The sequence below is a fragment of the Plasmodium chabaudi genome, assembly GCF_900002335.3.
Source record: "Plasmodium chabaudi chabaudi strain AS genome assembly, chromosome: 9".
Taxonomy (NCBI): Eukaryota; Apicomplexa; class Aconoidasida; order Haemosporida; family Plasmodiidae; genus Plasmodium; species Plasmodium chabaudi.
The window spans coordinates 494,949-514,294 of NC_030109.2; the positions used below are offsets into that span (position 1 = coordinate 494,949).

Sequence of the window (19,346 nt, forward strand, 5' to 3'; positions counted from 1 at the left end):
TATATGAATTCAAAGAATGTATATTAATGCCATTTTATTTGAGTTATAGAAATAGTTATAATTTTATCAACATTTATAAATCTGTATATATATCTATACATACTTTTTTTGTATTTATTTATCATGGTGTGCTTAATATATTTATTATATGGTTGCACAACTATTTTACTTTTTTTTACCAAACTGTAGCTAAACAAATTTCATTTTAACCTTTACGTACCTCATTTAATAAATCATTAACAAAATTTGGCATAAAAATTGTGCATATAATACTATATAGGTATTATCTCGAAATCACTGTAACGTGATAAATCTCCTACATGGATATACATATTTATGAAAAGTTATTTTTTTTATTGTATACATTTATAACTAATTTATTAAAAACAAAGTTAAAATTTTTACCATTTACAACATAATTTTAGAGTAAATTTTAAAAACTAAATCTCTCAAAAAACAAAAAAATAAAAAAGATACTAATAAACATAAAAATAATGTAAACAAATTATTAAAAACATGTTAAAAAAAACGAACATTAATTTAATGTATACTTCAAATGGAACAAATAGACAATGACCCCATCAAAATTATACAAATAAATCAATAAAAATATTAAATATTATTTATAAACGCTTAAAAACCCAATATATTATATATGCAGACAAGTTCATACATAAATGTATTTTTTAGTATATATACAAAACATAACTTATCCAAAAGTACCATTTTATATGTACTTTAATATTTATTTTTTTTTAATAAATTAACTTCATAAATCATCAAAAATGGCTTTCTCAACATCATCTTCTCCTTCGGCAATCTTATTGTAGTAATATTCATTTATATTTTTTATTTCATCCTTAATATAACCAGTACCGAGACCTTTCTTTTCTACTTCTTGTGCTAATACATCGTGTGATTGTGATGAAATTAAAACTAACAAATTTTGCAAGGTTTTATCTGTAAAAAGTAGTTAAATAAAAGTAACATTATGAAAATCGAACAAACACAAATATGTACATAAGTTCATATATAATGGTAAAATGAAATTCGAAAATATTGCATATGCAGTATATGCATATTTCGCAATATTTGAAATGCCATATAATACCTACAAAAAAATACACAAATAAATAATTCAGCGTATTTTATCATTACCAACTGTGTCATTTTTAGGATTACACACTTCTTTAATTGCTTCGTTTTCGCTATTTAATAGGTAGTTTAGGTTATTAAGATGATTTAGAATATCTTTTCCTTTAGTATTTAATACATTTAGCTTCAAGAGGTTCCAATTTGGGGTATGAGTTGAATGTGGATCTGTACAATTAAATAATATATCTGTTAAATTTAAGAGAGTACAAATTGAAATGACTTTAGGCAGTGTTTTCTTTTTATTTTTCTTGTCCGAATAATTAAAATAAGAGTTAATTCTTTGAGCAGTTGCTGCATAATATCCACTTATGTGTGCCTTAACTAAATTTCCTAATGAACCAATAATAGATGAACTTGGAGTTTTATTGTTTTCATGATTAAATGGTATTGTCGAAATGTTTCCACTTGTTCTCATAAGTTTAGTACAATAATTAAATACTTTTGATTTTTTCATTTTTTCTAAAGATTCAGTATGTTCTTCATTTTTACTATATTTTTTGTCTATTGTTAACAATTCATCGATTAAACCTAAAAAGGCATGATCATTATTATCTTCAAACCCTAAAATATTTTGATAATATTTCCATTGTTGCACTAATATGGATGCACCTGAACATAAAACATTTAGTTCGACATTATTTTCAAAATTTTCTATAGAACCATATTCATTAGCAGATAGCCAATTACTAAACATAATAGCAAGTCGTTGTGTTAATTCTCTTGGTGTTATACTTATAATAAAATCACTAACTGGGCATTTATTTCCATTTGTATCTTTAAAAATTGGTGGTAATTTTGAATATGTAACACCAATTTTTTTTAATATTTTCATTTTTATTTCTGGAAACGATGCGTTTAATGCTGATTTATTAATATTCATAGATTTATAAAATTTCGGATAATTATCATAGGACAATTGAGTTAATATTTTAAACATTTCTGATAATATTTTATCACATTCTTCAAGTGTGATCACGTCGAATCCTCTGGCAATAGAATGGGTATTCAAATTTGATCTTATTACAGCGTCCTTATATATTTTATGAAACAATTCATGATCTTTCAAACCACGAATTGCATCTAATCCTTTTTTAGAAGCATCTATAATTTCGAGTATTGCTCTTTCTGCTACTGATAAATATATATATTTTTTTTTTAATAAATGATATTTATGAGGATCGGAAATACTGTCCAATCCTTTATCCGTAATATCAGTAAACATTTCAGTAGCATGTTTTTTAATATTTTGCCCATAATTAAATAATGGCATGCTTGAGGAGCTTTGTGACGTAACATTATGTGAAAATCCTTTAAGAGGATTTGAAGGACTTCCAAAAACCGGTTTTCTTAAATTCGAGTACCCTGAACTAGATGAGCTTGAACTTGTGGTATCGCTAAATTGAGCACTATCTAAACTAGAACTGCTGCTTGAAGTTGTATCACTGTGATCCTTGCTATTATTGTTTTTGTTGATTTGGTCTCCTTCCGCACTGTGTTCACCTTCATCTTCACCATTATGTCCATGTTCAGTTGGTGCTTGATCAGCTGGTGCTTGTTCAGTTGGTGCTTGTTCAGTTGGTGCTTGTTCAGCTGGTGCTTGTTCAGTTGGTGCTTGTTCAGCTGGTGCTTGATCAGCTGGTGCTTGATCAGTTGGTGCTTGATCAGTTGGTGCTTGATCAGTTGGTGCTTGATCAGTTGGTGCTTGTTCAGTTGGTGCTTGGTCAGCTGGTGTATCTTCAGTTGGTACATGTTCAGTTGGTGCTTGCTCAGTTGGTGCTTGGTCAGCTGGTGTATCTTCAGTTGGTACATGTTCAGTGTTGTGTTCATTCTCGGTTGTAGCATTTTGATGGCTCATGTCATTATGATTTGATTCTTGAATATCTGAATTATTTGTTTGGTTCGAAGGATTATGCTCTGGAGTATTGTCACTGTTATTATTGTTATTGTTATTATTGCTATCCTCGATTTCGTTATTTATTTGTTGAGAAGTATGTTCATATTGATCTTCACCATGTTCTTCATGGTTTTTTAATTCTTCAGTATTATTTGCATGATGCTCAGAACCATTTACTACATTTTGTTGTTCATTTCCTGTATTGGCAGCATCATCAGTGTGCTGCATATTTTGATGAGAGCCCTCTTCTACTTTTTCATTTTCCGCGTTATTATCGCCATTTTTGTCAAAAAAGGAAAATCCCCAAAAATCATCATTATCTAAAAAGAAAAATGCGCATTTTTTAAAAATATGAATAAATGAAGTTAATAGAATATGCATCTTATTTTTACAAACATACTAGGACGTGCACACACATGTACATTCGTCTATCTATTATTGTATATATTAGAAATATTTAAAACATATCATTTGAAATGAAATTTTATTTACCTTGAAATGATTTTGCGGTATGAATAAATGTAGAGAGCACTATGAAAATGCATACATAAAATAACCTTATGCCAGACATTTTATTATATGTTTTAGAATGAAAGCATTTTATTTTTTTTTGTTTCAAAAATATATATTCATATATAACTGATAAAACAAATTGGTTTATATTTCTAAATACTAATGATAATACATAAAATAAATTAAAAAGTGGTTGTAAAAACTAAAATAACTAAAAACAAAAAAAAAATAAAAACAAAGAATACTGATAACCAAAGAAAACGAAAAAAAAACTTACGCACTTCTAGAAAGACAAAATTATATGTAATGCTATAAAAATTTTTATTTATAACATATTTTTTTGGGTGTATGTATTATTACTAGTTAAATGTGTTTCATGGTGCATCAAAGTGCATTTCCATACCATCGCATAATATACTATAGCATGTACACCAAATTGCGAAAACTAAAAATTGTATACCTATTATATTATAGCGGTAAATTTAACATTAATTCACAAACTTTAATACTTAAAGCATTTTTTGGTAGCAGTATATCAATACATTGCCAATGGGCGACAAATAAATGGGGCACAAAAAATGACATACATATAATATTATAATATATACTATATTTAGTATAAAAATTTGGGAAATATTTTATGTAAGAATATTATACCATATTATAAACTTACGAAATAATATTTACTACCAATGATATGCGAATGCCTATAAGGGCAACAAAAAAAAAAATGCCCATATGAAAAAAATCAAAGAAATCATTTAAAAATAATAGTGTTATTAAATATTTAAATTTTATCATCATATATGCATTAAAAAATAAGCTAATTTTAAAAAAAGTAATGAAAATTTAATAAAAATTTTATTAGCAATTATCCAAATGAAATCAAAAAAGACAAAAAAAAAAGAAATTTTGCATATGCATACTAAAATTAAACGCATATAATTTTTTATTAATAACAAGATGTATAAAGAATAAATCCAATCAAATTATTATAATAATATGTAATTATTAAGTGCTCATTTTATCTACATGAGCAAGTACATATTAATTTATACAAAAAAATATAATAATACAAAAATAACGTTACAATATATATATTCATATGCATGCATACCCGTGTATCCATAGTTGTTGAGAAATAGGAAAGGGGTATGAAAAAATATGCATATTAAGAAATGAAAATTATTAAAGAATCAAACGTTCAATAAGGTGATTTATGATAGTGGATTCTTCTGGGCATATTCTTGGGTGTGCAATAATTTGGACATGGGCGTTTGGATATGGTGGCATAGAAATACAATATCGTTGTATTGGTAACTCATATAAGCAATAAAACGCGACTTCATAATAAATTAAATCAGGATTTTTAAAAAATTTTTCAATTAGTTCATCATTTGATATTGAATAAATATGACGTAATATTTTCTTATATTTTATTTTATCATCTTTTGTAATACCTTTAAGTAAATTATTTTTTTTGGTCTTCTTTTTTATTATATTATTTATATTTTCGTTACTGTCGCTATTATTAATACAATCAGTATTCCTATGGAGGCATTCATTATTTTCCGTATCATTTAATTCAGTTTTATGAACTTTATTATTTTCAACTATATTCGGTGATATATATTTGTTCGATGTTGTGTTAGAGTTATTTTCGTTTCCCTCATAATCATCATCAGAAGATGTATTAAAAAATTCACTTATATAATTATATTCTTCGCTATGATTATTATTACTAAGGGATGTTGGGTCTATGCTATTGTTATTTTTTTCAAAATTTGTTTTATCATCCGAACTCATTTTATCATTTGGGCTCTCGTTAATAGATATATTATTGTCTTCAAAATTGGTACCGCTTTTAAATGATATTATTTCATCACACATGTCTAATGTATTATTATTAATATTGCTGATACTAGCGTAGTCATTATTTTTTGAATAATTTAAAAAACTATATTTTTTTATTATATTAATAGTATTTTGAAGAAACATTTTACCCATTTCACTTTTATTTTTTGGGAGTTTATTTTCTTTTTTAAAATTATCGTCTAATGTTTTTATATCATATAGTATTCTTTCTTTCAAGCATTGGAAAAATAATTTTTCAAAATATTTATAATTTTTCATTTTTTCTTTCTTTTTATTATCAGGTTCAGAATTGATATTATTATCATCAATGGTGTCACTGATTATGTCACTATTTTTAGGCTCACTATTATCGTGTAATTCTTCATTCTTTTTACTACCAATTTTATCATTAATATTATTAGAGTACCTTATATTTTCACTTTCTGTATTTCTACAATCCATATATTTATTCAAATCAATACTCAAAAGCTCCCTTTTTTCGGATTCCTCCATATAATTACTAGTAGTAATTTTGTAAATGTTTTTATATGAATTCAATTCAGCTTCTTTGGCTTGTTCATTTGTTAATTCAACACTTTCCATATATTCACTATTATTAAATATATTTATATTATTTTCACAAATGCCATTTTTTATATAATTTTCTTCATTTTCACTATGTGGATAAGAATTATCAATATTAATTTTTGGTATTTTCATATTAATAAAATTGTTTTCCTCATTATTATTATATGGAAAAACATCTTCCAATGAAATTGATTTAATAGAGGATAATTTTTCATCTTCTCCAATTGAAGAATTTATGTTTTTATCGTTTTTTTTATTATAATTAAATTGAATAAATTCGACACTATTTTCTAAATTATAGCTATCTTTATTATTATCATCATTTTTTAAGCTGTCTGGTAGTGGCTGGGTACTCATACTTTCTGATAGTAATTTTAAGTCATCATTGAATAACATATTATCTTTATTTAAACTAACTTTATAATTATTTTTTTCGTTTGTAGAAGATGCTATTTTGTTTCCATATATACTTTCTTTGCATGGTGAACTTGAGTAGATAGCCTCTATATTTTTGGCTGTTTTATCATCACTATTTTCATAGCTTTCATAATCCTCTATATAAATATTCATTCTTTTTTTTTGTGGGAATGGTAATAATTTAGTCGATGACAAAATTGTGTGTAGCATTTTATATAAAAATCTACTCTGGTTTTTTCTTTTATTTAATAAATAATTTGGATTATTTACATTTTGATAAAAATGAAAAAATAATAATTTTTTTTCGCGCATATATAAATGAACAATTGAAAATATATTTATCGGAACATCTGGCAAATTCTGGGCTTTATTCATTATATATGATAAAAGTTCACTACTAAATAATGTATAAGGCAAAACTAAAGATGTTCTAATACCTACTAGCCAATCTGAATGTGTATTTCCATAAAATATTATATTTTCAAATTTTTTTAACATATTTATACCTTCAACATTTCCTATCTTTAACATAATGTTAGTTTTATTATTTAAATCATCAACGGTATGTGCCCCTAAATATTTTGATAAAGCTCTAATGAATGGAGTATTTTCATGAACGCCAATATGTGGGGATGCAAAAGTTATGAAATTAATAAATTTTTTATTTCTAAGGATTTTATTTCTATACAAATTAACTAAATTATATCTATTTAATACTCCTCCTAATGAATGCCCTATCATAGATATATTTATATCATCATTGTTTATGTTTCTAAATAAATACTTTAATTCGGCAGATATTCTTTCAGTACCAACATCAATCCCTTCAAATGTGTGCCCTTGGTAACTATATGTTACATATATATAAATAGGTGGATATTTTCTTAATAAAGGATTAATTATATTTTGGAAATCCCATACACTTGCAGTTAAACCATGTTGAAATATAAAATAATGCGGCTTCATAAATTTCATATTATATTTCTTTTTACATTCTATACAATGACAAGCCAGTTTGTTAAAAAAACAATAACATCTAGAGCATTGTTTCACAATATCAATCAATTTAATATTATTATATAGGAATAAAGGAAACGTTTTTTTTTTCTTAGTTTCTGCAATATAATAAAATTCTTTAATATACTTTAAATTATTTATATATTTATAATATATGCTTTTATTATAGCTATTTTTTATATCATCTTTTTCTTTGTCTATCATATGTTCAGGCATCTCCTCAGAGTGTGTATTTTGATCAATAGGATTATTAAAATTGTTTCCAGAATCAAATATATCAGTATCAATCGTTTTTTTATTTTCTTCTAAATCTTCTTTGGCATTTTGTGTGTTATTATTTTTATCATCATTTGTTCTTAATATAGAGCAAATAGATTTATTCCTTTTTATTATTCGCCTATCGCGCTGTAGATATTTATAACTATTATTTTCTTCTATATCGTTTAAATAATACTGCATACCATTTGTGTGTCTTTTTTTATTTAACTGATTTATATTTATTGTATTAAAAAATGTACTACTATTACAGTTGATGTTTTTTTTCTTATGTAAGTTTTTTCTACCCATTTTTAGCATGCCCGATTTGGCATTTCTATTATGTGATGATATCGATTTTGCACAATTTTTATGTTCACATACCTTTTTATTATTTTGATTACGTTTATAAATTTGTCTATACTCATAACTGTTGTCATCACTAATGCTCATTTCTTTATATAAGATATTATGTTTTCCTTTTTCTTGTTTATTTTTTTTATATAGCTCTTTATTTTTCGCTGTTTTATGTGTTTTATTTTTTTTTCGTTCTTTATTCAGCAAACTTTTATCACTAGATTTTTTTAAATCGTTTAAATTTTTTTCTAATGAAATATCTTTATTGTATAATAAATCATAATCATTATATATATTTTTTTTATTATTCGAATTATGATAATTAAATAGTTTTTCCCTGATATGAGAATAATTTTCATAATTCTTACTCAAGTTATCATCATTTATGTCATTGTTACTTTTGTCTGTACTACTGTTATCGCTTACACTTGACGAATCGGAATTTGATACATTGTCACATGCTTTGCATTTATTTATATTAATTTTATTGTTATTTTTACGATTTTTATAATACTTTTTAGATAAGTATTTTTCTTCTTTGATCATATTACTTATTTTAATATTCTTTAATTCATTACTTTCCATTTGTGATAACATAAACCGTGCAAATTCATATGGAACCCTAATAAAGGAACTTGTATCGAAGTAGGAACTTTCATCACGAATTATATCATATACATAGCTAATTTTTTTTTCTTTATATATATCCTCTTCTAATAGTTCGTCTAACAAATTTAAAGTGCAAGCCCAACAAAAATTCTTTATCCATTCTTTTTTTACAAGCTGGTCATCATTTTTTAATGAATTTATATTACCTTCTATATTTTTATTTGGTGTATTTTTTTTATTTTTATATTCTTTTGATTTGATCAAATTTAGCATACGATTATCATTTTTTATTTCCCTATTCAATAAATCACTTACACTAGTATTAACATTATAATTTGCAAACAAATTTGTAAACATATTTTTATTAGTGTTAAAAAAAGCTGCACATTTTTCAGCCTCCTGTTCATCATTTATGGTATCATGTATCTCAAACACATTTCTATCTCTCAAAAAAGCAGATCCACTTCTATAATTTTTATATTTTTCTTTCATTTCATCATGATATTTTTATTTTATATGATTTGTTTTATGAAGCCCAATATCTACATTTAATAAATACAAACTTGTTACTTGTTAATCTTCAAGGAATATTTTTTAAATGAAATTTTATATTAAGAAAAAAATATAACACATATGCATTAATTAAAATATCTATACATAATATACCAAAAAATACTCAACTTTACGAGTGGATATTTCTTGTATTTTATACACACCAACCATATATTTATTTATATTAATCTCAAATTTTTGAAATTAAAACGGAATATCACAAAAAAAAAAACGAAAAGGAATAAAAGCAGATTTGGAGTTTCCAATTCTAATTCGTTTAAAAATTCAGAATTGTCTTTATAAGCTTGTATTTTAACTATTGTTATATGTATATACTTGTATAGAAAATATAATTTAAAAAAAAAAAATGTTTATACTATGTAATTATTTAAAACTAAATATATTTATGCTAAGCATGTGTATATTTTGTAAATTAAATGTAACATATAAACATATATAAAAATATAACCCATTTATTTTAAGGGCATATTAAAAATAACAAAATAAATAAATTTAAAGAAAGATAAAAGCAAAGTTATTTATAAAAAAATTATGGCATTTTAATGTCTGTTTTTAAAAAATATATAATATTTGTTATACAATTCCACTTCGTATTATAGGAAAATGACATAACAAATTTTTGCGGTTTTAAACATATATATATAAAATGATAAGTGTTTTTATTTATATATTTCATTCACTCCTTTCTATTTTTTGTTGTTAGAAAAAATGTGTATAAATATTTATATATAATATATTTATGTATTTTATAGGTAATTATTGCTTTATTATTATAACCAAAAAATTAAAAAATAATTTCAATAAAATTATACTGTCTTCTAAAAACTGTGTTATTATTAAATGTATTATATAGTTATATATATATTTGTTTATTTACTTGCTTATATTTATATAAATCCATTATGCACGTTATTTAAAAATGGAAAATAAACATCATTTTTTCAATTTTGCATATATAATAATTTTTATAGTTTTCCATTTTAAAAGTTTTCAATTAAATTTATGCTTAAATTAAGTTAAAAAATACAATAATATAGATGTAAAAATGCTACATCAAAATAACATACGCAATAAAAATAGATGCAAATTTGTAAACGGCAATTTCAAAATATAGATTGATGGAATAAGAAAAATCAAATATAAAATATAGGCTATATCTAATATTAAATATAAATATTATAAAACTAATACTAACACCATAATTCTATATAATTATTGTTATTTTTTTAACACACCGCACATAGATGCATAAATGTAGAATATAAAAAATCACGGAAAAGATGTTTACTAAAATGTTTTGTTAATATATATATTAAAATGATTATTAATTGAGCAAATATTCAAACGATAATAATTTTTTTGTTTAAATAAATGTAAAAATGTTGAAATATTAGTATTATTCCAACAATTTTTAAAGGGTAAACAGTTTAAATTAAGTATATGAATATACAAACATATTGATTCTCTCTTCAAACAAAATTTATGCTTCCCCTGAATCCTTTATATGTTTTTTAACCTTTTCAAGAAAATACTCATGAAAACTTGTATATGGCATTAATTCGGGGTGAAAAACGGTTCCCATACAATTGTCTTGTTCAACCGCTGCGTGAAAAATAAAAAATGTATATACATATGTATTTCGACACATTTTAAATCACATAAAAAAAGAGAGTGATTCTATGAGTAGATAAGCATGTATAATCCATTACCTCCTATAATACTCTTTCCATATGATTCATGCGAAAATGTTGCAATTGTTACAACCTGCAAAATAATATTTTTGAAAATAAGAAGTGACAATTTATATCCACACATTTAATTATCAATTTGTTGATTTATGTGACATATTTTTATTCAAAATTACCTTGTCTGATAATATATTTTTTATAAATGGTGCTCTTATACATGGTGCTCTAATGTTTTTTTTAAAAATCGGATTTTGAGATTTTATATTTAATGAGCAAATAAAGCTATCATTCTGTAAAGATAACAAAAGGGGACCATAATATTATGGATATAGGTATGTGATTGTCTTAAATAAGTAATAAGCAAACTTTTGATAATATTTAAAATCTAACCTGTGATCCATAATAATTTCGTGTAATTTCTATATCCAACCCTCCCAAGGAAAAGTCATTTCCATATTCATCTTCAACATCATCATCCTTGATTTTTTCAACTTTTTCTGATAGTAAAATACATCCTACACAGAAATAAAAAAATAGATATAGCATTATATTAACAACAATTGCACTAATATACAAAATAATACGTGAAAAAATTATTAAAATGTATTATCCAATATTTATAATTTTCATTTATCATTTGATTGTATTTACTTACCAGCACAAGTACCCCACACAGGTTTTTTTTTAACATGAATATAATTTTTCAAGGCCTATAAAATGATTTTTAAATATAATAAATGGATGTATATATAAATATTTTTCATTTTAAGTTTATATATTTGTATTTATTTTGTATATACGTTATATAAGGAGTCATTATCATATGACATGCATTTTCTCGATGTTGTTGATTCTCCTCCAGGTATAACAATTCCATCGCATTCCCTTAAATCTGTTTTATTCCTAACCTTTATAGTTATTAAAAAAATTAATATATAAAAAATATTACATATTTATATATAGCAATAAAAATGTGTTAATATACGTTCACGTAATATGAAAGCATAGGTGGTACCTCTATAACTTTGAGGGATGGATTTTGCAACTGAAGGAAATGATTTATATGTGATTGGAAATTTCCTTGTAAAGCTAAAACACCTATAGTTATATTTTCCATTTCTAATTCCTCTTCTATATATATATGAAAAATATAATGTAATTGTTTTGTATTCTCCTTTTTCTAGTTTGGTGAGAATATGTATTATTCTAATCGTTTGAATATGATTGTATATGTGAAAAATTATAGATTAAACTTTCTTGTAATAATTTGTTAAAAAAATGTATTGATATAAAAATTCGGTTGAAAAATAATGCTATAGGTAATATGAAGAAAAAAATTGTTTATATACAATTAATTTTTCCTTAGAATGTCATTAAATAAAATATAAAACAAGTATACACCCACATACATATATTATTTTTTTTCACTCTCCATACTTTGAAAATAGAAATGTAAAAACAAAAAAAACGAATAGTATTTTATGTTTGCAAAAAAAAAAATATATAATGAAATTTTCTCCTAAAAATTAAGCTAAAAAAGTATATTAATTTAAAATAAGAATTGATCAAAGATAAATGAATGAAATATCAAAAGGGTTAATAATGAAAAAAAATAATAAAGCCCACAAATTCATATTTATATGGAAAAACCTATAACCATCTTTACATAATAAATTACAATTTGTGAAAAATGTCTATAAGTTTGCATACCAATTATGGCGATATAAAAATTGAACTTTTTTGTCACGAAGTCCCCAAAACTTGCAAAGTAAAAAAAACAATACACACATAATGTTTCATTCTATCTTTATTTATTATGTGTACCACCAAATAATAAATCCATTTTTTTTAGAATTTTTTAGCTCTATGTGCCTCTGGATATTATGATAATACAAAATTTCACAGGTATACATATTACGAAAAAAATATTTTGACATATATATGTGATAAGGATGAATATAGAAGATTAGCCAATTATTTACATATTTTTTTTATATAGAAACATAAAGGGGTTTGCCATACAAGGAGGGGACCCAACTAATACGGGAAAAGGTGGAGAAAGCATTTATGGAAAATATTTTGATGATGAGTTTGATTCAACATTAAAGGTAGGAAAAAGAATAACTAAACATAATTTTCTATGTAATCATAAATAAATTATTGCCTACTAAAATCAATTGATTCGTTATCCATTGCTTAGCTTTATGATTAACTTTTTTCATATGCTAAATAATTATGGGAATTTTATTTTACCCTCCTTTCGTGTATATCGAAAATACAGATGAAATATTATAATATTTAATAAAATGTTTTTATAGCATGATAAAAGAGGAATTGTGTCTATGGCAAATAAGGGTAAACCCAATACAAATGGATCTCAATTTTTTATAACTTATTCGAGACAACCACATCTGAATGGTGTTTATCCAGTTTTTGCAAAGTAACATAATAAATAAATAAAAGAATAATCAAGATAAACGATGAAATGTGACAAAAATAGATGAAATAAATAATTTGAATGATATATGCATATGTATGTATACATATATGTGTGCACATTTTTTGAAAAATAATATGGCTATATAATAAACATTTTTTATTAAAAAAATAAAAACAATACTTTATTTTTTAGAGTAATAGACGGTATGGATGTATTATCTACCCTTGAAAATGGTATAATTTATTAAATGAAAAATATAAGAGTATATGCAAATATATATACACACATGCTAATTATTAAGAATACTAAAAAAACAAAACAAATTTATTTTTATTATTATTGTTATTTCTTTATCTGATACATAAATAATAAAATTATTATGTATTCGTTTAATTCATCTTTTTGCTCATCCTTTTTATATTCCTTTTCAATATCTGTTCAGAACCAGTAGAAGAAAAAAACAGGCCCATAAAGGATATCATAATTGAATCTGTGACAATACATGCAAATCCGATTGCAGAAGATGAATTTCTTTCCTTGTAAATGCTTAAAAATTTTCACATGAGTTTTAATTTTTTTTTTTTGTAAAAACTTCAAACTTGTGAAAAAAAATGCATTTCGAATAAATCAATAAAATAATATCGGGGTAATCCTCTAGGATATAGAATTTAGAATAGCGACAAATTATCATTATATATGTCTTCTATAAAAAACATATTCCCGTACTATTTTTAAATATCTGTAATGTTATAGTTCATCAGTAGTATGATTCTTTGACTTGATAGTTGTATTATTTTTTTTTTTTGTCCCAAAGTTTGAAAAGTCTCTGATTAAATTGTTCATTCGTATATCATATCCAGCATTAAAACAATCCAACAAAATAAGAGTTAATATAAGTAATATTATCATGGTTATTGATACTTTCCATATTTTTCTTAAGTATCTAAAACTAAATGAATTTATGTGGGTACAACTAATACTATAATCTGCACCCGCTGATAATAAATAATCATCATTTTTAATAAAACACATGGCTGTTATTGGTAATTCATGTTTTTTATAATGTGCTAAAAGTGAATATTTATAATTATATATTTTTAATGCTCCAGTACTAAAACCTAAAGCAATATATTTTTCATCTTTACTTATGGCTATATTACAACAAGGTCTGTCATCTAACCATATAAATTTATATTTTTCACATGTAAATTTTTCTTTTTTATCATTGTAATATATATTCCATATAATTAGATAACTATTCCCTCTAGATGTATATGCTGTTGTTAATAATTTATATGTAAATTCATCTGAATTATTTACGTTTTTTAAAAATTTACAACATCTAAAATTTAGTTTTTCATTATTGTTTTTTGGATTTTTCATTTGCTCTGTATGCAAATTAACAAAACTATTGGTGTCCCAAATTTTTAATGAATTATCAGATGAACATGTACATACGATTTTTTCATCTTTTGATATATCACAATCTTTAATACAATCTTCATGTCCTTTAAAATCACCTATATGCTCTATAGCTTTTTTTGGATCGATATATAAATCGTTAATTACGAATTTATGTTTATTTTTATTACTGAATGTAAGTTTCCATAATTTTACAATTTTGTCTTCACCCCCTGTTAATATTAAATTACTATTCGATGAAAATCTAACAACTGTTTGCCTTGCATTTTTTTTACAATTATCCGTAACAAAGTTTAATAAAATATTAGGACCGTTTTCTTCATTTATTTGAAATATTATACATTCATTTCGCACAGATCCTAGCCATAAATTATATTTATCTACAAATATGATTCCATCAACAACTCCATTTTGTTCAGTTGTGGACCATATTTGTTGTAATTTTTTTTCTTTTTCATCAAATGTATTAATATCTAATATATCTTCAATCCCATAATTTTTACCTCCTCCTCCTCCAGAGGTTACAACATATTTTTCATTTGAGCCGATCCCATAAATTGGATAGTTCAAATATGACACCTTTACTTCATCCATCAGATTTTATACTTTATGTTGTAAGTTATTCGCTATTTTGTAAAATAAACTTTTTTTTTTTCACAAGCTATTTATATATAACTATCTCTCTATACACTCTGTTTTGTGATAATTATCTTTCCTTGTTTTGCGTTTATTCCTTTTATTATTTAGTACTGCTATATGCCTTCGCTAGATAATATACGCCCTTCTGTGTGTACATATGCATATATAATTCCTCTCGAACATGAACTTGAGCTTTTATGAATATTACCTTATATATACACTTAGTATAATATGAAAAAAATGCATATTCATTAATGGCTTTATTTTTTCATAAAAAATACTCAACACAATTAACCGCCCTATATAGTATAAGAACTATATTTCTATTTTATCGAAAATATAAAGCTAGCACATTTGTGCAATGGTGTATATAAATAGAAATATAGATAAAGATAATGAAATAAAAAAGTAAACATATATACAGTATTGACAAACTGTATATATTATACTAGAAAAATTCAAATGTTTAGAAGATTATATGTATAAATGTTAATGAACATAAAAAACAAAAAAAGTATAACATATACTAATGTATATAGTTGTGTGCCATAAATTTTGTGAATATAAAAAAAGGAAAAAGGCGTAATATATAATGGAATAATGAAATTGTAAAGGTTAACAACAAATTAATTTATACAAAATCAAACAAAGAAACAAACAAAAATAGGAAAAAATATGTAAAATTAACCTTTTTATGTTTATAAATTTTCCTGAAATTAGGCGTATATACTTGTTTTATCTCTTATATTAATTTATCTTTTTGTTTATTTGCGCTTTTATTTTATTTTTATCATTTTGCTACTATTTTCTTATTTTTTATTTATTTTTTATTCTTAAAATTTTTATTCTTAAATTATTTATTTTATTATTATATTTATATATATTTTTTTGCCATAATATTGTGAATATATCTAAATATATTTGAAAAAAAAAAAAAAAATGTATACGGATTAAAGGCGTCATACATAATATAAGACCTGTGTATATATTCCTTGCTTGTATGTATATATAAATAAAATATCGTATGCTGATCATATAATGTTTGAAAAATAAATACATTTCATTTATGTTTTAAAATCGTTTTTTTTTTCTTAAATGGAAGTATAACAAATATATGCATTTATATTTTATAACAAACTTATTTTAATGTGAATAATCACATATAAATACATAAAGAGTGTGTTTATGCATGCTCTTTTTGCATTTTTTTTTGTTAAATTAGTTCTTTTACTTTTTTTCTTTTGCTCTTTACTTTTTAACATAATAATGGGAAATTAAAAAGATATTATCTAAATAGGATAATTTTTTTAAAATGTTAAAAAATATTAGTAATAAAATAAATACAATATTCTTCCTCCTATGTGCATACATGAACCTACTATAAATCAAAGACCACATATGTTCACAAATGGAACGATGGATTACAACATTTCCATCTTCTGTTTTTCGTTATAAATAACTACAACATATATATACATTTATACATACCCCAATGCCAGCATAGTATTACATTTTATACATTACTCTGACATATACACGTTTGTTTTCATTATTTTTCTACACATTTATTAGAATAAATTTTGTATATATTTTATAACACATTGTTTTTTTTTTGAATTCAAAAAATGACAATAGTAGAAAAATAAAAAAAAAAAGGAAAATTTTAAATTGTTTTGTTACAATTTTTTTTAATATATATATTATATATATATGGAAATTAATTATTTTATTTCCTTTTTTTTGTAATTCATCAAATTTAATATATCAATGATTTAACATTAAGTCCATATATTTTGTATACGAATTAAACTTTGTAATTTATATAATTGATGTCTTTATGTGTTTCGCTATATATATGCACGAACACATATATAACAATAATAAAGTAAAATACGATTGTTGTCATATAGTGTTTTGCCATATTGCCACTGCAACATATATTATTTTTATTTATCATATTGTTTATATAATTGTTTTTTTTTTTGCCACCCTGTACGTGCATGTGCATATTTATATAACACTTCATTGGTTGTCCACAAAAAAAAAGAAAAAAATAGACATTATTTTATGAACATAAAAAGTATACATTTTTAGATACAATATATTAAAACGTAATAGTGAACTTTGTTATTATTAGTGACAATATTACAAAAAATATATTGTAATAAAACTTATGTGCACTCAAACATAGATACGAATATTGAAACATCACTAACCTGAAAATCGCGCTGAAAAGGGAAGAAGGTAAACTTTTATATAGTTAGTAATAAAGATATATATATCCGATTCGGAAAAGAATAACTGTTTCCATACAGGCATAAAAAAAATATATATGCAATACGATACCCAAATTTGTGTGCATTCATAAGTTTGCACCCTACCTCATGTATTAAATATTTTTCAAATTTCCTTTTACAGAGAAAGAAGAACAAAAATAGACGAACAGTTACATACTTAGATAATTTCAACTTTATAATATAATGATTGAAAAATCGAATAACATATATCTCAGTATCGATCCGATTGTCGAACGAATTAAAAAAAATGGAGAAGAATTACCTTTGTTAAATTCTGAAAAGAAGGGTATAGATTATACCCAGATAGTTGTATATTTAGTTGGATTATCAGATGGATTAACACATTTAGCATCATTGGCTATATATTATTTATTTAAAGACCATTATAGATTAACACCATATCAAGTATCATTAATATTAATGTATCCGTATTTACCTTTTATATTAAAACCTATTATTGCATTAATAACTGATTCGATATCTATATTTGGAATGCGAAGAAAACCGTATTTATTTTTGTTTAGTTTATTCCAATCATTAAATTTTTTATCATTAGCACTTGTTGATTTATCATTAATACAAGCAACATTGGTATTATTTTTTATATCTTTATGTGCATCCTTTTGTACAACCGTTGCAGAAGCTTTAGTTGTTGAAAGTTCTATAGGAAAGACATATTCACAAGGGACAAATAAAGTAACAGAATTTATAGCATCAAAAGCTGTTGGTAGTTTATCTGTTGCATATTTTTCAGGATATTTTTTAGAAAAAGTATCACGTGAATATATATTTATGGCTACCTCTATATTTCCTTTAATTATATCTATATCATGTTTATTTTTAAAAGAAAAAGAGTATGCAACACGTAAAAATATATTCAAGCAAATGACAGAATTAATTAAGTTTATTAATACACCAGTTTTTATAGGCCCATTTTTATATATATTTGTATATATGTCTGGTCCAGATTATGATGATGCATTTTTTTTCTTTTGTACAAACAAGTTAGGTTTCCGACCTTCTTTTATGGGCACATTAAGATTGACATATGGTATAGCATCATTAATTGGTATAATAGTTTATAGAGTATTTTTAAAAAATTCAAGTTTAAGAAATACACTTATTTTCACAACCTTAGTATCTTTTCCTATATATATATCACCAATAATATTAACAGAAAAAATTAATAAATATTTTGGTATTTCTAATGAATTGTTTGTATTAAGTGGTGGATTTTTAATTGAAGCCATTACAGAAATACAGTTATTACCTCTATTTATTTTAACAGCTAATATATGTCAAGAAGGATTAGAAGCTAGTGTTTTTGCTACTATATTAAGTGTTAAAAATTTAGGCTCCCTAACAAAAAAGGGAACATCTTCTCTTCTCACTTATTTAATGAAAATAGATACTTATAATTTTGATAATCTAAGTATGTATATATTGACATGTGGATTGTTTCTTTTACTCTCTCTTTCGTTGATTCCTTTGCTACCAACTGAGGACCAAATTGAAAGTTTAAAAAATAAAAAAGCGAAGAAATAAGTGGCAAACCAAAAATATCGATCATTGAATATGGAAAAAATAAATGAAAATATTAGGAGTTATAATAATGATGACAAAGAATC

At 23.8% G+C, this 19,346-nt stretch overlaps 6 protein-coding genes across 6 annotated transcripts; 2 read left to right on the plus strand and 4 right to left on the minus strand.

Moving 5' to 3' along the window:
- Positions 1–769: 769 nt before the first annotated feature.
- Positions 770–3,620, minus strand: PCHAS_0912300 (rhoptry neck protein 4, putative; the record flags this gene model as incomplete). The annotated part of the gene is made up of 3 exons (XM_016798087.1): positions 770–960; positions 1,159–3,369; positions 3,542–3,620. 3 exons carry the CDS (start codon positions 3,618–3,620, stop codon positions 770–772), a joined length of 2,481 nt encoding a protein of 826 aa, XP_016655342.1.
- A 1,130-nt stretch (positions 3,621–4,750) lies between these two features.
- On the minus strand, positions 4,751–9,151 carry PCHAS_0912400 (serine esterase, putative; the record flags this gene model as incomplete). Its single annotated transcript, XM_737347.2, has 1 exon — positions 4,751–9,151. One exon carries the CDS (start codon positions 9,149–9,151, stop codon positions 4,751–4,753), a length of 4,401 nt encoding a protein of 1,466 aa, XP_742440.2.
- Positions 9,152–10,712: 1,561 nt separating this feature from the next.
- PCHAS_0912500 (pyridoxine biosynthesis protein PDX2, putative) lies at positions 10,713–12,037 on the minus strand (the record flags this gene model as incomplete). Its single annotated transcript, XM_016798088.1, has 7 exons — positions 10,713–10,834; positions 10,942–10,996; positions 11,097–11,210; positions 11,311–11,435; positions 11,576–11,630; positions 11,721–11,828; positions 11,936–12,037. The coding sequence occupies 7 exons, from the start codon at positions 12,035–12,037 to the stop codon at positions 10,713–10,715; spliced, it is 681 nt and encodes a 226-aa protein (XP_016655343.1).
- A 573-nt stretch (positions 12,038–12,610) lies between these two features.
- On the plus strand, positions 12,611–13,903 carry PCHAS_0912600 (peptidyl-prolyl cis-trans isomerase, putative; the record flags this gene model as incomplete). Its single annotated transcript, XM_738425.1, has 6 exons — positions 12,611–12,688; positions 12,773–12,825; positions 12,920–13,028; positions 13,239–13,360; positions 13,553–13,593; positions 13,803–13,903. The coding sequence occupies 6 exons, from the start codon at positions 12,611–12,613 to the stop codon at positions 13,901–13,903; spliced, it is 504 nt and encodes a 167-aa protein (XP_743518.1).
- A 204-nt stretch (positions 13,904–14,107) lies between these two features.
- Positions 14,108–15,376, minus strand: PCHAS_0912700 (guanine nucleotide-exchange factor SEC12, putative; the record flags this gene model as incomplete). Its single annotated transcript, XM_016798089.1, has 1 exon — positions 14,108–15,376. The coding sequence occupies one exon, from the start codon at positions 15,374–15,376 to the stop codon at positions 14,108–14,110; it is 1,269 nt and encodes a 422-aa protein (XP_016655344.1).
- A 2,525-nt stretch (positions 15,377–17,901) lies between these two features.
- Positions 17,902–19,263, plus strand: PCHAS_0912800 (folate transporter 2, putative; the record flags this gene model as incomplete). The annotated part of the gene is made up of 1 exon (XM_016798090.1): positions 17,902–19,263. One exon carries the CDS (start codon positions 17,902–17,904, stop codon positions 19,261–19,263), a length of 1,362 nt encoding a protein of 453 aa, XP_016655345.1.
- Positions 19,264–19,346: the final 83 nt, after the last annotated feature.